Consider the following 17670-nt stretch of genomic DNA (forward strand, 5'->3'; position numbering starts at 1 on the left):
ACCATGTACCCTGAGGAGAGGGTGGGTATACATCAAATCTTCAGCTATGTTCGCATCTCTACAGCATTAAGTTGTTTGAATGATATGAGACTCATTTTCCAGTTGATTAGAAACTGAAAAGACAAAGATATGACATATTGATAATCTTTGAACAAACACACACTAAGGTATAGTTTTGACTTTTGAGGATTCTCCTGTTAAAATGTGGTTTATTCTTCCGGTTTTTCCAACTGTTCTCTTTTCTGATTGTGAATTTCACCACGGAGTCATTTTTTCAAATATAACTAGTACAAAAGTTAAAATTGTTAGATTTAATGATGAAGGTATACTTGAGAGACTTTAATTTACAGACATCAAACAATCAAACTAGTTTTAATATAATAATCATATAAATAAATAGATGAAGAAACGTATAAACAACTAGAGTGATTATTGTTCAAGATTCCATACGCATGCACTTAAATCTCTAGCAGCCACGTTGGTCGTAACGCACCCACAGATTCATTATTTGGCACGCAATGAAATCGACAAATTGTAATTGAATTACTTGGGGCTCGTTCAGGTCAAAATAAATCAGTTTAAATTGCATAAAAAGTTATAATAGTGATACTAATAATAATAGGTCCCTTTAATTCCTTTGTGCCTGCCGCCAAGTTACTAGCGATTTTATGGTTGCCAAGTAGAAACGAGAACTGCAAAGGCATCCCCTCGAGTATAGTAATTAGCAGTGTTAATCTTAGTTGGCCCTCTCTCCCATGTGAAGTTAAATTACAAAGGCTTCAATTGATCTTCTAGCATAGTTTGCATTGTTATTAAATATGCATATATCTAAATGTTAATAAGAAAATAAAATAAAATAAAATATTAGATTTATTTTAATGAAGAACATTAATGTTAGATTTATTTTTGTTTATATAAATATAGTTTACCAAAACTAAATTATTAACATAAACATTAATGGGCAAGTGTTAGTCCCCCATTGTGAAGGAGGCAACCAATCAATCACCAAAATTTGAAATCTAATGGAGTAGGTGCTTCTTAAGTCCAGCCATCCATGTGGTGGCTCCATCCTTATTACACGAAGCTGCCAAGAAAGATGATGCTGAACACGCAGTTATCTTACAATAGAGTGCTTTGAATAATTGAACTTTTTTTGTTACACCCACAATTGTTTGAATGATAGAACTTCCCTTCTTTTTTTATCTTTTGTTTGTTTTATGTGATAAGTACCCACGGGTCAAAAAAGAACTACACACGGGATATCAAAAATGGAGAGTAAAACGAGAATACGCGATATTTTAAGGAATTAAATATAAAAAAATAGCAATATTATATATTACTGGATCATTGATTCCACGCTTTGACGGTTAATAAAAGAAAACTTAATGCAAAACAAGATATTTATTTATTTATATTTTATATGATTTTACCACCCAATTAAAATCGACTGCATCTACCATTGACCGTATGAATTAACAAACACTGAAATACTCCACTTAACTGGTGATCTCAAAGCCCTGAATATGCAACTTATTTAATATTTTTAGAAAAAAAAATTACCATTATTTTGTCAAAGTTATCATATATAACTTAAAATAAGATAGTTTCTTGCAAAAGATACTTGTGGTTAAAAAAAATCTAAACTTTTACGTATCCACACTGATCTTACCATCTTATGTTAGCAAGGTGACGTGACAAGAAGCCTTAAATCGCCATTAAGTTTTTGAAAAAAAAAACTTATTTTCACATGTTTGACATATTATTCACTAAATGTGGTTTTTAGTTCGTACGAGTAATAAATTAAACAAGACTTGCCTACACTCGACCAATATCAATTCTCATACATTGCCATTAATTTGACAGAAAAACATTTTGAATTAGAATGAACCAGAATACAATAATGTGATGTGCACAACAGAAACCAATCATGTGTACAATTAGAAAACAAGTAATGGTAGATCCTTCAGCCTATATTGTTGGGGGAGGGAAATGTAGTCTACGATATTAACAATGAGACTCCAATGTCCGCTACTTGCTTGGCGCGGTTGTACAATTTGACTGCTGATCTTGATCTTCTTCCATTTCAATTGATCTACTTCTACTCATAAACAAAGAATTTATTAAGAATAGAAAAAAACTATTGAAAGAGAATAAGGAATCCGCATGACCAATTCCACACTAATTCCTGTAGTCAGGAACAATTCCATCAGAAGAAATATATCAGATCATGCTAAAACAGCCTTTGATTGGAACACTTAATATATTTATATTTAGCTCAGCACACATTTTACCATTCTTGCTAAATAGTAGAGTACTATCTTTTCTTTCACGGTTTCACCCCTCCCATCTCAAAAATAAATCAGGTCAGAAAAAGGAAACAAAGGGGAATATTGTTTTAAAAAGCAAAAAGTACAATCACTATAATGGCCATCAATATTGATAACACACTCCATCAACAGGACATGCCACTTAAATTAGATAATGCAAAAAAATACACAGCCAAGACTAACGGACCACAAATGTGCAAGTAGCATATTCCTGTGTCTCCCTTAGATCTGTCTTCAACACGTGTGGTGAAGCAAGCACCCAACTAACAAAATGAAACTAAATGAGGCCAAATACATTATACAAAGGATGCCTATTCACCAATTCAATCATAGTCTTAACTCTAATGGCTATTTGTAATGCAAATGCAAGATATAAACAAGTATACCAAACAGCCCAAGCAACAACCTTAGCATGATCATAAATGTACCCTCCTGGGATTATGATTCCCTAAAGTTCAAAAGTAACTGCACCATCATGCAGTTCAAATCCAACAGATTATATTATATCTTAAGTTTCATATTTTATCTTAATTTTTTGTTTGTCTGTTATAAAATAAAGCTTATTTATGGCTTAGATCCTTAGCAGTTATTTTCTTGACTGTAGAGATCTTGATCCCTTCAGATATATTTCTGTATAGTTTGGGGGTAGGTGAGGAAAATAATCGCATAGGCCATAATGCCATATAGACATTAAAATATGTAACCACTCCCTTCATAGCGAGAACCGGGTTATGCTTGTAGTGGAAAAGAAAAGAATAGAAACTACAGAAGTTGTGGATATTGCTGTCAATAAAAGCTTACTATTTAGATCATTAAGAGTGACAAGCTTACTGAAAGCATCATATATTCCCAAATAGGTTCAAACAAAGGGCTTTGGCACACAAACATGAAACACTAACTCATGGTTGATGCAATCATTATATCACACGAGCCATAATATCTCTGACCCATGCAATATCATGAAAAATGGATACAAATTTTTGGCTAGAAAATTACCCACTTTACAGTGACAAATACCAAAAGCTTAAAGCCAAGTGTAAATAGAAAAATTATTACCACAGGTGATTGCTTAATTAACCAATAGCTTCATGTGCATTTAATTTCTGAGTGTTTCATGATTCATGTAGGTAAAAAGGGGACCGTTACTCTTCTTCTAAGATAACATTAGATCAATTTTGAAGTTGCTGGCAACTGTTTAATACAATAATGACTCACGATGTACTTTACCTGAACTCCAAGAAAAGGGCATTTTAATTCCAACTGTCAAATAAGCCGTGCCTTTTTAAGGTCAGAAACAACTCCACGATCTTCAGTACCCCTATCATTGTATATAACCTGCAACAAGACAGTTATTTTAATTTTCAAGGCAAACAAATGACAAAAAGAAATGTCTATGGAAAGTACCTTATCTATGATGCCATACTCAACAGCTTCACTAGGGCTAAAATACTTTGGACGCTGGATATCAGCTTCAATCTGCTCAGGTGTTTTTTCCATATGCTTTGCATACAATTTAACCTTTAAAAAAGTTAAACATCGTGCATGTGAGTTGTTACAATAATCTTTCAATCAGCCTTTGTTAAAGATAATTAGTAAAACACTAAAACCTACATTCTTAAGAGTCCGTAGTAAACCAAAAGCATGCACAAATCCATTGTGAAGCCCAAATATATAACAATTCATAATCTCATATGCTTTGCAGTTGAAGGGAACCAACAAATGTTTGGCTACTGCTCAACAAACTGATATTTCAATATTTTGAAAGGACTAAAAACACAAAATAATGTGCTGGTCCACATAGCTTTACAGATAGTAATAATCAATTACTAGTTAAAAAAGAGGCACTTGGTGCCTCTATCTTTATTTTTAAAAAAGAAAAAGTAGTTAAAGAAAGTAGTGGTAGCAATTTTTTTAGAAGTGATAACAATTATATCTTGAAGGTTCATGAAGGAAATAAAAACAGTTATATATATTAAAGGGTAATTTAGGAATAAGAAATGTGTACACCAAAGGAGGTAATTGCCTTTACTAATAGTTATATATAACTAAAACTTAACTATATAAAAAAAATTAGATTGAAGTACTTACCAATTCTGTCTTCACATTATTGACTTCTCTTCTTGCAAGGTTAACATCTGTTGCTTGACCTTGAAACCTTGCAATTGGCTGCAAATTGAAAAAGCATACTACTGTTAAGAAACTTGGATAAAAGATCCCCAAAAGACTAAGTAACTGAAGCGACCATTCATGTGCTAGCACACAACAACTCAAGCTCAACTCAAGCTTTTGGGATAGTTAGGGTTTGTTTGGTTTAAGAAAATGTTTTTTATTTTCATTTTTTATTTTCACTTTGAAGTAGAAAAATGCCACCTTATTTTCAGTTTATTTCCTGTTTTCAAACGTTAGTATAGAAAACAGTAAAAACTTTTTATTGTTCTATTTTCAGAGTTTTGTATCTGAACTTTTGTGTCAGAAAGTGAGTTATGAGCCTAACTCAATCCTACAAAACCAGCTTATAAGGTGAGGACTACTCTCCACTTATATAGTTTATCTTGACACTATCTTTAATCGATGTGCAACTTCAACATGTCTCATTTTGTCCACAGCTACCTGCCATATGTGACTTTCAACACACTCCCTCTATCTAAGGGTGACCACAATTTAGGTAACTTTTCCAACACCCCCCCTCACACACAAGGCTACCTACCTAGAGCATGACAGACACAAGGACCCATCTAGGATAGGCTCTGATATCATGTCAGAAAGTGAGTTATGAGCCTAACTCAACCCTATAAAATCGACTAGTAAGGTGAAGATTGTTCCCCACTTATATAGTTTATCTCGGCACTATCTTTAGTCGATATGGGACTTCAACATGTCCCTTTTTGCCCACAGCTACCCGCCATGTGAGACTTTCAACACACTCCTATCTAGAGATGACCACAATTTAGGTGACTTTCCAACATTTTGAAAACGGGAATCAAAGTAAAAAGTAAATACAGAAAATGAAAACAAGAAATTTTTCTCAACCCAAACGATGTAACAGTAAGAAATGGTTGGGAACAAACCTGTCTTATCATTATTGTTGATGATGGCAAAGCAGAACGGTTTCCCTTTGCACCAGCAGCCAAAAGCAACGCTGCTTCTCCCCAAGCATTACCAACACAAAGAGTAAAAATAGGAGGCTTGACATACCTGTATCATAACAACTTGGCTAGATTTATAAACAGACTTTCTATGGGGAATTCTTCAAGTTGGGAAAAGACTATAGAATAAAAAGAGAATATGTGTCCTATTTGGGGGTAGGGTTGTACAGGAAAAGTAAACATGGTTGTTCCATCATACATATAAACATTTGGCATCATGTCCATTTAAAATCTAATAGATATTAACATCATGTAGTTAGCATCCAAGGGCAGAAATATTAATCCATAAGAGATAAGGAGAAGGTATGCAGTATAGCAAAACTTGGGAAAATCATTGCCAAATAAACGGGGAAACACACAACAACTTCTAAACGGGGTCAGTAATATACATAAGCTGAAATATATTAGCTCCATGAATCATGAAACACTCAATGAAAACAACAGCTTTAGAGAAAGAGTTAATTTAGAAATCTGGCAGTCAGTTTAAAACCTTCATACAATTTAGAGATCCTCAAAAGTACTCAACAAAAGTCAGCACCAGCTAGATAATCACTTTCAATGGAAAATACCTGGGTAAGGATGCATATTATAGGTACTACTACCACGCAAATTGCCACCCCACAGAGGGCCTTGTGGGTTCCTAATTATCAAAATATGAACACAGTGCCTATGTAAGCACTGCCAACAAAAGAACTTCTCCACCTTACAACCCAAAGCGTGCAATGTAAGGTGCAGCAGAGAAAATAAATAAAGACAGTTAAGATTTTTTCCATTTAATGACACCTATGTAGTATATAGTTGAAGAGCCCAACATAAGTGAGATAAAAAAAATAAATGACATGATCACACAAAGCATAGTGAAACCTCATCACGTCATAAATTGCAAAGGCCTCAGTCTCATAACCCAACTTCTCACCTCCCTGAAAGAAGGAAACAAAATTCTGTTAAACAAATGAATATTTTCATGGAGATTGTAGCACCAAAATTCTAGTATCTTATGAAAGTTATTTGCTGTTCAATAGTAGTCACACTATAGCCCAATAGTTCAGATTGATTCCTGTAGCCACCTCCTAGTAGGATAAGGCTGAATTCTTGCTGTTGTTATCGTTGTATATGATATTCTCATAAAGCTGGGTAGCTATCTGCTCATAATACAAATTCTACATTTTGATACAAAAAGAAATATAGTAACTTTTATTATTTTTATTAATTTCATTCAGCTAGGCTATTTAAAATAATTATTAAATTATCTATGCTAATATGTCTTAGGCAGAGGTTTAGCATTAGCATCATTGCATCCCCATAAAAATATTAAACTAAACCCAAAAAATGTCATGATTAGTAATAGTTTCTTGTAGTTTCAACTTTCAAAACTCATCCTTATTATTCTTTAGTTTCTAAAAGAACTAGATTGACAATTGTTGGCAACTTGGCATGGCCCTATATGATAAGATTAGATATGAACTGCAATTAAGTAGGATTGTGATTGTAATTACCGAAATTAGGGGATGGATTGTGTGCAGTTTTAATTTGTGATCTGTTTCCTTATTTCCTTGATTAGGGTAGCCTCATTAGGATCTATATATTTGTATCAATTTTCTACATTTCAGTCAACAGAAACAATTCAGTCTTTCCTCTCTTCTCTATTTTCAAGTACATGCATGTATCAAGATGGCAATTTCAACATATTATTAGCTATTAAATATTGGTCCCCTTTACTCGAAATCCTGGCTCCAACACTTTTGGCTGTCACAAAAGCTCCATAAGCCATGGTGTACATAAAAAGTGAGGCTTGGTAGATTTATAGGCTTTAGATATGCTTCATCCTCACAGGATTGAGCCTAGACTCAAGCCAACCTAGAACCCCCCCACTACCTGCCCAATGCTTGCAACCTGGTAGTACCTTAGGCTAGTTTGGACTTAGCTCAAGAGCTGCACTTTCTGTGCACTATAATCTAGTGAGAGCATGGACTAGTGCACTCATGAACACCTCTATTCACCATAACTGATAGAATATATGTTTACTGTGCATCACAATTAAAAGCAACTGCCACCAATATTGTGCTTGTCAAAATTTACATTGATATGCATTTCAGATAAATAACCAAATTTAACGATTAAGCAAGTCTTGCAATTTCTTAGCACATAGGATAACTTGAAAAAGGAAACCCCAAAAGGCATGATTTTTATTAAGGTGCACTGCACTAGGGAAGAATATACTTATTAATTCCTAAAAAATAAAATGTGTTTACACTACAAAACCAATTATATTTCTAATGAAGTTGTTAGAAACCAAGAATTGAAATGAGGAAGAAAAGAAATGATTTTATTGACTAGTAAGAAAAGAACAGAAAATAGGAGAAAAAACTCTCCTCCAAGGGTTTATCCTTCACAAAGGATTTCTCATTCAAAAAGAGCTAATGCTCAATTTACAATGACAACAAATCTGCCTCTATCCTATCCTTCTTCCCCTATTTATATCTAATAAACCCCTCTACCTAACTAACTCATTAATAGTCTAACTATCTCAACTAACTCTTCATTCTCCTTATATCCTAACAATACACTCATCCTAAAAATCAACCTTTTCCTCAAGGTTGGAATTTGAAAACCGGAATTGCACATTGAAACCTCCTCAAGTTTTCTCTGATTGTTGGAAGACATTTGCATCCCTTGTAGCTTAACTGGGAACAACCCACTGCCCCTGCATGCGGGGTTGAGTTTGGTGGCTCCGGTGGAGGTCAAGATGGGAGCAAACTCTGATTAAACTGGACCTCCATGTGTGATGCTTCAATCTCTTTCCACCTCTGCTCTTTTAACATGTCATCAGGTACACAGACATCCAACTTTAGCAATATAAATCCTACCACCCAGTTTGAATTCCAAGTTTCAGCTCCTCTTTTATGAATCTCATTTCTACAGCCCATTTGGGCATGACCCACTATGTAAAAAGTTGGACCTCCTTTGCTGAATTCCAAAACTCCCCCTTCCTCTTTCATATCCTTCAGAACTGAATCATTTACACTAACAGGGTGTCCCTCTTTGGCGCCCCACTATGGGGGACCAACTGTGAACCCATTGGCCACTTCATGCAAACTCAGGTCCGGTGGCTTCGGTGGTGGTGGGGATGAGGGTGGAATCCGTATAACTTGAATCATCATGACTATCTTTGTTCCTCCCTTCTGCCTTGGCTCCATTGTCGAGTTGTCATCCATAGACATAACAAAATTTAATGCTAAAGGTTCACCCAACAAGTTGACATTCCAAGATTCCAACACCATTGATGTTCCAACAACTTCATGAATTATTTTTGTTTCATCATAACAATTTTTTTATGGAAATCTGAACCTTGAAAACAATGTGGCTTGGTTGCATCACCAGCTTTGACTTCCTTCTTGATCAAATTTGTAATTGGGTTATCAAAAAAATCATCTTCGCAGCCCACATTCATCACTCTATTTTCCTTGTGCTTCTCCCTCTTTATCGATGGATCAACTTCTTCCTCCATAATCTTTTCAGTCTTTGTTTCTCGCTAATTTTGCTTCATCATTTTTGGTTTCTTCTCCACCACAAAGGGTGTGGTTCTTGATCACTGAACATTCTTTACTTCTATTTTCTGATTTCAAGAACTGCAATGGGTCACTGTCACACTCAAAACTCTTACCCTTTAAATCAGTTCCCCCTTCTATGCTTCTATCAAAGCAGGGTAGTTCCACCTTTCTTGTCCAAGAACTAGCCTTTGCTTCACTGAATTCTGAGTCACTTCCCTCCATGTTATTTTTGTCTTGTTGAGAGGCATAGGATTCAATTTCTCCGTTCAATATCTTGTGCAACATGTGTTTCAGCTCTAAAATGTTGGTCCTCTCTTTCAAGAAGTCTCCCTTTTTTTTATGTGGGTTTCTACCTCAATTTGCTTTTCTTGCTTCAAGATACTCAATCTGTCAAAGATGTGATTACCATAGCAATCTCCGAATCTTTTGATCAAAGCTATGGAAAATGACTATCAATCTGAATCTGGGTTGTTTTGGCTCCGAATGTAGAACTAATGAGTCACAGCACCCTCCATGCTCATGAATGCATATTGCAGCTTATGAAACGAAGGAATTTCTTGTACCTCAAAGAATTTTTTAGCCCTAGCAATCCAAACAATTGGGTCTGTCCCCATGAACACTGGCAGCTCCACCTTCTTAGCCCAAATTTGCACTTCCTCCATCTCTAACACTGGCTCTGCCTCTGCCTCGAAGATCCGGCAGGTCAGACCAATTTTTAGGAACCAAGAATTGAAATGAGAAAGAAAAGAAAGGATTTTATTGACTAATAAGAAAAGAACAGAAAATAGGAGAAAAACTCTCTTCCAAGGGCTTCCCCTTCACAGAGGATTTCTCCTTCACAAAGAGCTAATGCTCAATTCACAATGACAACAAATTTGTCTCTCTCCTATCCTTCTTCCCTTATTTATATCTAATAAACCCCTCTAACTAACTCATTAATAGTCTAACTATCTTAACTAATTTGATATGTCACATCTACTTCAATATCACTCCTCTAATCCACACACTCCCCAGCCCCCTACATCTTCATATTCTATTCCCTCTTAAACCATGTCATTCTACATCAAGCGACTCCTGCTATGTGCACTTCAGTAATAAGGTAAATGCTTTAAAATTAAATAAATCAGTTGTCAACGCACATCAAACTATGAGAAAGTATTTCTGATGGAGAAGACAAATCCTAGGCTAAATACATAGAGAAAGGTTACTCACCTTAGTTGTCCCAGTGGAGTTTATGTATAGGTAAATAGGCTTATCATCATCTTCATATTGAAGGTAAAGAAATTCAGCTAGTATCAACTCAGTAACAGATGGAACAAGAGACATGCCCAAATAAACAATTCGATTTTTGTATAAGTAAGAAGCTAAGTCCGGTGGAGGTTGCTCCCATGCACTTCCTCGTTGAAAAGGAATAACCTATCCAAAGACAAAAAAAAAAAGAACAACAAACCTGCATAAATATTATTTATAGCATATATTGTTCTGCAATGTGCCATAAATATTGTGAGAAATGCCAGTAAACTCTATTTTTGGTTGAAATTTATTGAAAAGTACAAGTTTTGGTGGGTCTCACTTCTTAAAGAATCTCTCTTAATTTTGTAGTTATCAACAAATTTTAACCAATAGTAAAATGTGCATTAGTAAAAGTGTGTTGCTTTCACTCCTCAAATATTGTACATTACAAGTGATACCACTTACTCAGTTTATATATATATATATATATATATATATATATATATATATATCATGCACAAAGAACTTTACACCTTAAGGAACCAAGCAAGTTACAGAACGTTAGTTCAAGACACTGCACAGAAATGACCACATAAAACTTCTAATACAACATACAACAGAGATCTACATAGTACATACATCAGTCTCTTTTCAACAAAAGAAACACAAAAACTAACAGGAAATTAGAAGAAAAACAAAAAAGAACAAGGACATGAGCTCTATACACATGGCATCAAACAAAGACAGATAAAATAAAATAAAAAGAGGCTCCCTGCCCTCTCCACATACCTACCAAAAAGACTCTGAATAAACTGTCCAGTGTCCACTGACTACCAAAGAGAATCCATCAATAAAAATCCTATCCCTTATCAAGTAGACAAGTATGAGGACAAAGTGACAAAGAAATCTAAAAAGGTGTGCAAGGCAAGTTACCGGAATGGATCATTGCCTCTTGGCACCTTAGGAATGTCTTTTCTAGTTCAGGCAAAGCATGCCTCTATCATCTTACTAGTAGCCTAGCCATCTAACTTGCTATCCACTATGATAAATGGGGGTAAAGTAAGCTGAATGTGGCAAGAATTACTAGTTGTCAATCTTTGGGATTCTTAGCATCAAGTAGTTTAGGGTTTTTCATTTTGTAAATTGAACATCATAATCTTGACTTGTTGTATGAACATTGTGCTTGCAGAATGAGTAGTTTATTTCTATAGAAAATCGATGGAAAAAAAGTCGAATATTTTACTGTTTTATTTTGATGATGTTAAAATTTTCTTTGGTAAGGTGAACATGCTTTTTATGGGCCTCTGATCCTTCAGGGATTAAGGTGGCATTTGGTAAACATGCTAGAACAAGACAGAACATAACATGAGTTCTATTTAATGTTTAGTTTCAAAAATGTAGAACATGTGGTTAAAAATGGTTGGCTACCCTTTGTTTGTTTGTTTGTTTGGAGAGGAAGAAATAGGGTGGAGAGGAAAGACATAGGTGGGAAATAAAAAAAGTATGGGATCCACAAGTTATTTTCACTCTATATCTCACCTATCTCCATTCACCTATTTCCGTTCACCTATATATCTCTTACCTATTTCTTCCCAATTTCTCTTAAACCAAACTCATTTAATTGTCACTCTATTTCTTACCTATTTCCATTCACCTTCCCTATTTTCATCTATCCTATTTCTCACCTAATATGATCGTCTATCCCAATAAATATTTTCTAGTTCTGCTTCCGAGAGAAAGCTATTTTTGATCAAGTTTGTCGTCCCAGCTTACAACTTCGTTTTGTTAGGTGTGCTTATGATGATTGACCTCAAGGACTCATTGATACATTTCAAATCCCTGATTTGTAACTGCAAACTCTATTCGAAAATGCCCTTAGCCATCACCAAAACCTACTCACCTCTTCTTCAATCACCATCAAAGTCAAATTCAACACCTCTATACCATGTTTCGAATTGTATAAATTCCACATACAGCAACATTTTCTGCTCTAGCAAAACGAAAACTATAAACCCTACGACCTCATACGCGTGATCAGTGACAAATTAAGCGTTGAAACCGATAAATTCACACTCGAAACTATCACAGCACGCACAGACAAGTTGTGAATATTCACGCCTAATCAGATTCTGAACTATTACAGCATTCGCGTCAAGTCTCCAATCTCTTATCCAATTCGAAACAAGCACCGAAAACGCGAATGCGAAACGCGCTGATAAAAGAAGTTGAAAAGGCCGTACCATGGTAACGACGCCTCGTTTAGCGTTGGAGCCAAGAAACGACGCCGGATTGAGGGAGGAGGGACGGAGCTTGTGGCCGGAGAAAGGGCTAGACGCGCTGCAGATTCCGGCGTAAGGAGCGACGAAGCTGGTAGAGAGAGAGGTCCTGACGGGGGAGGTGGAGGTGTTCATGCATCTGATTGGGGTTACAGTTCGAGATGAAGAGGGCAATGCCAGCATGGGCTTGTTGAGTGCGAAGCTAGAAGCTGCTGTAGCAACCTCCATGGTGTGACTGGGGTGAGTGAGACACTGCGTGAGAGGAGAAGAAAATGGAGATGCGATGAAGGCGCACGGCTTTTAAATGGATGGCCTTGGGTTGGGCTTATTGGACTACGGCCCAGTTAGATTGTTTTGTTGGGAACACCCCCAACTGCAAGGCAATTGTTTCGTGCACTCAAATCCAGAGTGTAATTTACATTTTGGATTGCATTCCGAAAGGTTAATCCATAAAATTATATTCTGAATTATGTTTTTTCGGAAGTTTAAGAGGTGCAGGAAGTAAATGCAGAAGTGTATGAAACAATTGTCCAATTGCAAACATCCTTCACCCCTTTCCTTGTTCTTTACTCTCTACTTTTTCACCCCCTTGGCCCATTACAGTTGACGAAGGACCATGTAGGCAAGCATTGAAGTCTCTCAAGCATGCAAGTAAGGTTATCCACATGCCTATGGATGAGAGTGATAGAAGGTATGTCAAGGAGTCAGGGTTGGATCCTCTCACATGCACACAATAGGGCATAACAAATAAGGTTATAGTGTTTGTTTTTATTGAGCAATGATATAGAGACATCGGCTAATTTTACCTTCCTATAGGAGAAATGGCCATCACACTAGATGATGTGTCAAGTCTTTGACACATTCTTGTCACTAGAAAGTTATTTTCTTACCTTTCCAATTCACACAATGAGGTCATTGTCATATTAACAACATGATCAGAGTCAATTCCATGGAGGCGATGTCAAGTACAAATAAGGGCTCACACAAGAAACTTGTACGAGTAGCACTCAGTGAGAAGAGAGACAGTTTATGCCATGCATGCTAACATTCTACATCTTGTTGGTTGCACAATGTTCATAGGATAAGAGCTCATATTGTGGGTTAGTCTACTACTTGTCATTGTTTCAAGATCTTAGTACATGTTTTTGATATGCCTAGGGTGTTACATTTTTGTCTTGTGTTTCATGTATAAATATTATATATTATATTGTTATGTAATTCTAGATTTTTAGTTTTACAATAATTATTTATGTTAATGTTCTATGTAAGCATGGTTGTATGAGAAGTTTTCGATTGTCGATTATGAGGTATTTTAAAAAGGATGAAAACATTATTCTATCATAGTTTTATTCTAGAGACCAATCAAGTCCATCAACATAGGTTACACAACTATTTAAAATGCTAAATGCTATTACAATAAACATTTATGTTAATGTTCTATGCAAGCATGGGCGTATGAGAAGTTTTCGATTGTCGATTATGAGGTAGTTTAAAAAGGATGAAAACATTATTCTATCATAGTTTTATTCTAGAGACCAATCAAGTCCATCAACATAGGTTACACAACTATTTAAAATGCAAAATTCTATTAAAGATGAATTTTTCCATGCGGTACTTTGTGACTCGACATGGTATCTATGTAGGACACTGAAGTGTACCACTTCAATATCCTACATGGATGTCATGTGACCTCGACTAATTAAATTTTTTTGTTAACAAAAGGTAAGAGCTAACATGACAATGAAAACTCTTGACAAATTAGAATTTTCTAGGTGTTGGCTATCCTATTTTGATAAAACATTTCATAAAAATCATTTTGGTAATTTTTTTTTTGTAAAAGTGAACCCCTTTTATCAATTAGCCAAATATAGAGTGGTGCTAAAGAAGTGAAACATGTTATAAATGTTTTGTAGAAAGAAGAGAAGCAAAGTGTTGTTTATAGTTGAATAACAAGCAACAAATGATTCATCTTTAGAGACAAAATCTTCATGATGAATTTTTTTTAGTAGAAAAGAAGATTAAATGTTTCATTTTATAACCTTAGACAATAATAAAGACTTTTTCTTTGGCTTTCGGTTTCCCACCAAGCATAAAGAAGGGTGTTACAAGTGAAGAAGGGTGTTACACTATAACTTGTTTCTTATAAATAAGATTGGAGATAATAATATTTAATTGAAGAATAATAAATAGAAATACACTTATGATCACTTTTTGGGATGACAAAAAAATTTGAGATCAAGGATATTCATGGACAAAATGGATACTCACAGGTAGAGGGTATAAGTATTCTTTTTATCTTGTCATTAATAGGTAAGGTACAAGTATCATAGTATTTGTATTCATGAATATCTATTACCGGTTAAATTACAAAACTACACTTATATATATATATATATATATATACACTAAATCTATAATCTAATTTTCATATTGTCTGAATCTTCATCCCCTTTCTTCCTTTATTTTTCAACCAAACTGTAGCATGTGTTTGCTTCTGCTCATTGCCACACATGTTTGCTTCCTACCTACCATCCCACCAAAATCTAATTTCTTTACACACAAAATCTAAAAATATTATAATTTTATTTTCAAATTTTGTAACAAATAAAGAGTTTGTTTGATAAAGTGTATTCTTATAATTGATCACCATTTGATTGAATTTTTACTTTAAATTTTAATTAAAAATTAATATCTAAATTAAATAGAATTGTGAGTTGTTTATTCTTGATTCTTAATATGTATCTATATTGTGTTATTGAACTTAAAGTTTATTTTGAGTTAAATTCACTTAAGGAGTTAAGATTTTGGTTAATGATAAAAGAATTATATATCAATGGACTAGGGTTAATTTAGTTATACAAACATGGATATAACTTGTATGAGTTAAATGATATCAGGTTAATTTAGATGATCAGGTCACATTGGAAGAAAATTAAGAGATTTTAATGCCTACCTATTTGTATTCATTAAATTTAAATTTATAGATTTATGCTGTGATTTGTCACTCATTATTTATATTATTGTGTTGTGTTTATTATATAATCATATGATAATTTTGCATGACTTGTTTGCATTATTGTCAATTATATTTTTACCTTAACCAAATTTACATCAAGCATCATTAAATAACCAGTTCAATTAGTAACCTCTTATAGTAATTGATAATTAATATCATAATTCTTATATAAATGGTAGTTTACTTATTTACTTTATTATTTGTATGATTGTTGTATTTGTCACTTTTATTTGTTGAAACCAACATAACTCAATATTTATTCTTTGTGAAAAAATAGATTTTAAATTGATGTGAATAATATTTTATAATAATGATAAATTAGTATTGTGGTTGCAAAATATTTAATACATATTTTTAATCACTATTTAGATATTGTAGAAATAATTTTTTTATTGAAACATATTTTTTTCAAGTTTACTTAAATATCACAATGTGATAATGACATGACTATATGCACTTATGTGTATGCATATACACCATTGAATACACATTTTTAGTCAATATTTAAATGTTATTAAAATTGAGAAAAAAATTAGTTAAAAGTATTATCTTTTTTATTTTCAATGTTAACTTAAGCTTATAAATATATGAGTAAATTTCACATGAATTAAAGAATAATTATTTCATAGTAATATAAATTTTGATGACAACTATATATATTTGTTAAAATTCTTACATTTTAAATTAGAAAAATTTTTAAAGTGTTTAACAACAATAAGAATACATTGTTATTGTTGTTGATGAGGATGATATAATATTATACCTTATAGTTTTATCTAGAATAAAGATTAATATGTTGTCAAATGAATGAGATAGTCATAATCATAATTGATCTTGTTTGTCACCGTATCATAATTGGTGTTGATAATGTTATTGGTGTTAAGGTTGTCATAAGTAATAATCCTCTATCATCACACATTATTGAGTTTTAATGTGTAATTGTTATTCCCCTGGGTTTGAAATTTTAGATTTAATATTTTTGCCATATTTTGTTATGGATTGTGAAGGCTCCATATTGTTCATATTTTTGTCAAACCTTAGTTTTATGTAACCAATACTCAAGTAAAGTTAGGCAAAATTTTCAATAGATTGACTTTTTAGTACAATTGTGCATACCAAAAGTATATTTGCATTGTTTTTTTTGTTATGGTATTAGCCAAATGAATTAACTAAATAGCTGAATAAAATCAACTAATTGCAAAAAATATTACTCCTTATTGATCATGTTATTTTGTTAAGAGATTTTGTTTCTCAATTATAGAATTTCCAGTTATTTTAGAAAGTGTTCGGTGTAAAAATTGATTGAATTTATCTAAAAGTTGGATTTTAAAGTAAAACAAAGGCAAAAAAACATTAAATATAAAACTTTAAAAATGTTTCAAAGGAAAAACTATAGAAAAAGTTTTAAACAAAGTTAAAATGTAAAGCTAAAGAGGCAAAAATATAAAGATAAATGAGTGTAAAAGCCTTGTAGTTTAATTGAAGTATTGCAAATCATGCACTTAGTTGTGAGGTTAGTATTTTTAAGTTTATAATATATGTTTATATATGAGATCGTATCTAAGAACCATATCAACGGTAATCGTTACATCAACCATTAAACCAATTTATATACCAAAATACATTGAACGACTAATGCATTAAGAGGATTCTTAACTCACCATGCTAACCATGTTCCTATATTCAAATAAGTTAACATTTCATCTTAACTTCACAAACATTGTTAAGTCCTCTTTTGCACATTAAAATGGTGTAGCTTCTATAAATATTTTTAATCCTCAGTCCTAAATTATATAAATCAATTAAGTAGTCAATCTATCTATTTAGTTAAATCTTCATATTTCTAAAAACTTTGCTACAAGAACTAAATATGGTAACCATACATAAATTTATACCAATTTTTTTTCAAATTACCATACAAACTCGATTATCTCAATACTTAGTCAATATCCTAATCAACCAATATACTCATATTGGCTTCATTGGTATTAGATTGGTCGATTAATTGGGTAGGTTAACTTAAATTTTATGATCAACCACTTCATTGATGATCAACCCAATTTGGACAATAACAATAATTTAGCATGTGAATAAGAGAATTATTCTTCTTAAATGTCCGCA

General features: G+C 33.4%; 1 protein-coding gene across 3 annotated transcripts; it reads right to left on the reverse strand.

The window, feature by feature from the left end:
* Positions 1–1855: 1855 nt before the first annotated feature.
* LOC100780029 (ATP-dependent Clp protease proteolytic subunit-related protein 4, chloroplastic) lies at positions 1856–12819 on the reverse strand. Of its 3 annotated transcripts, none has more exons than XM_006600793.4 (8): positions 12498–12817; positions 10237–10440; positions 6338–6393; positions 5396–5522; positions 4416–4493; positions 3732–3845; positions 3555–3662; positions 1856–2092 (listed from the first exon to the last, which is right to left on the reverse strand). In XM_006600793.4, the coding sequence occupies exons 1-7, from the start codon at positions 12759–12761 to the stop codon at positions 3591–3593; spliced, it is 915 nt and encodes a 304-aa protein (XP_006600856.1). In that variant the 5' UTR covers positions 12762–12817; the 3' UTR covers positions 1856–2092; positions 3555–3590. The 3 variants fall into 3 exon arrangements, with proteins under 3 accessions (XP_006600856.1, XP_003549948.1, XP_040867146.1); XM_003549900.5 differs by having other exon boundaries at positions 1856–2098; XM_041011212.1 differs by having other exon boundaries at positions 1856–2098; positions 3555–3845; positions 12498–12819.
* Between the last annotated feature and the right edge of the window lie 4851 nt (positions 12820–17670).

This window comes from Glycine max, chromosome 17 (genome assembly GCF_000004515.6).
Source record: "Glycine max cultivar Williams 82 chromosome 17, Glycine_max_v4.0, whole genome shotgun sequence".
NCBI lineage: Eukaryota > Viridiplantae > Streptophyta > Magnoliopsida > Fabales > Fabaceae > Glycine > Glycine max.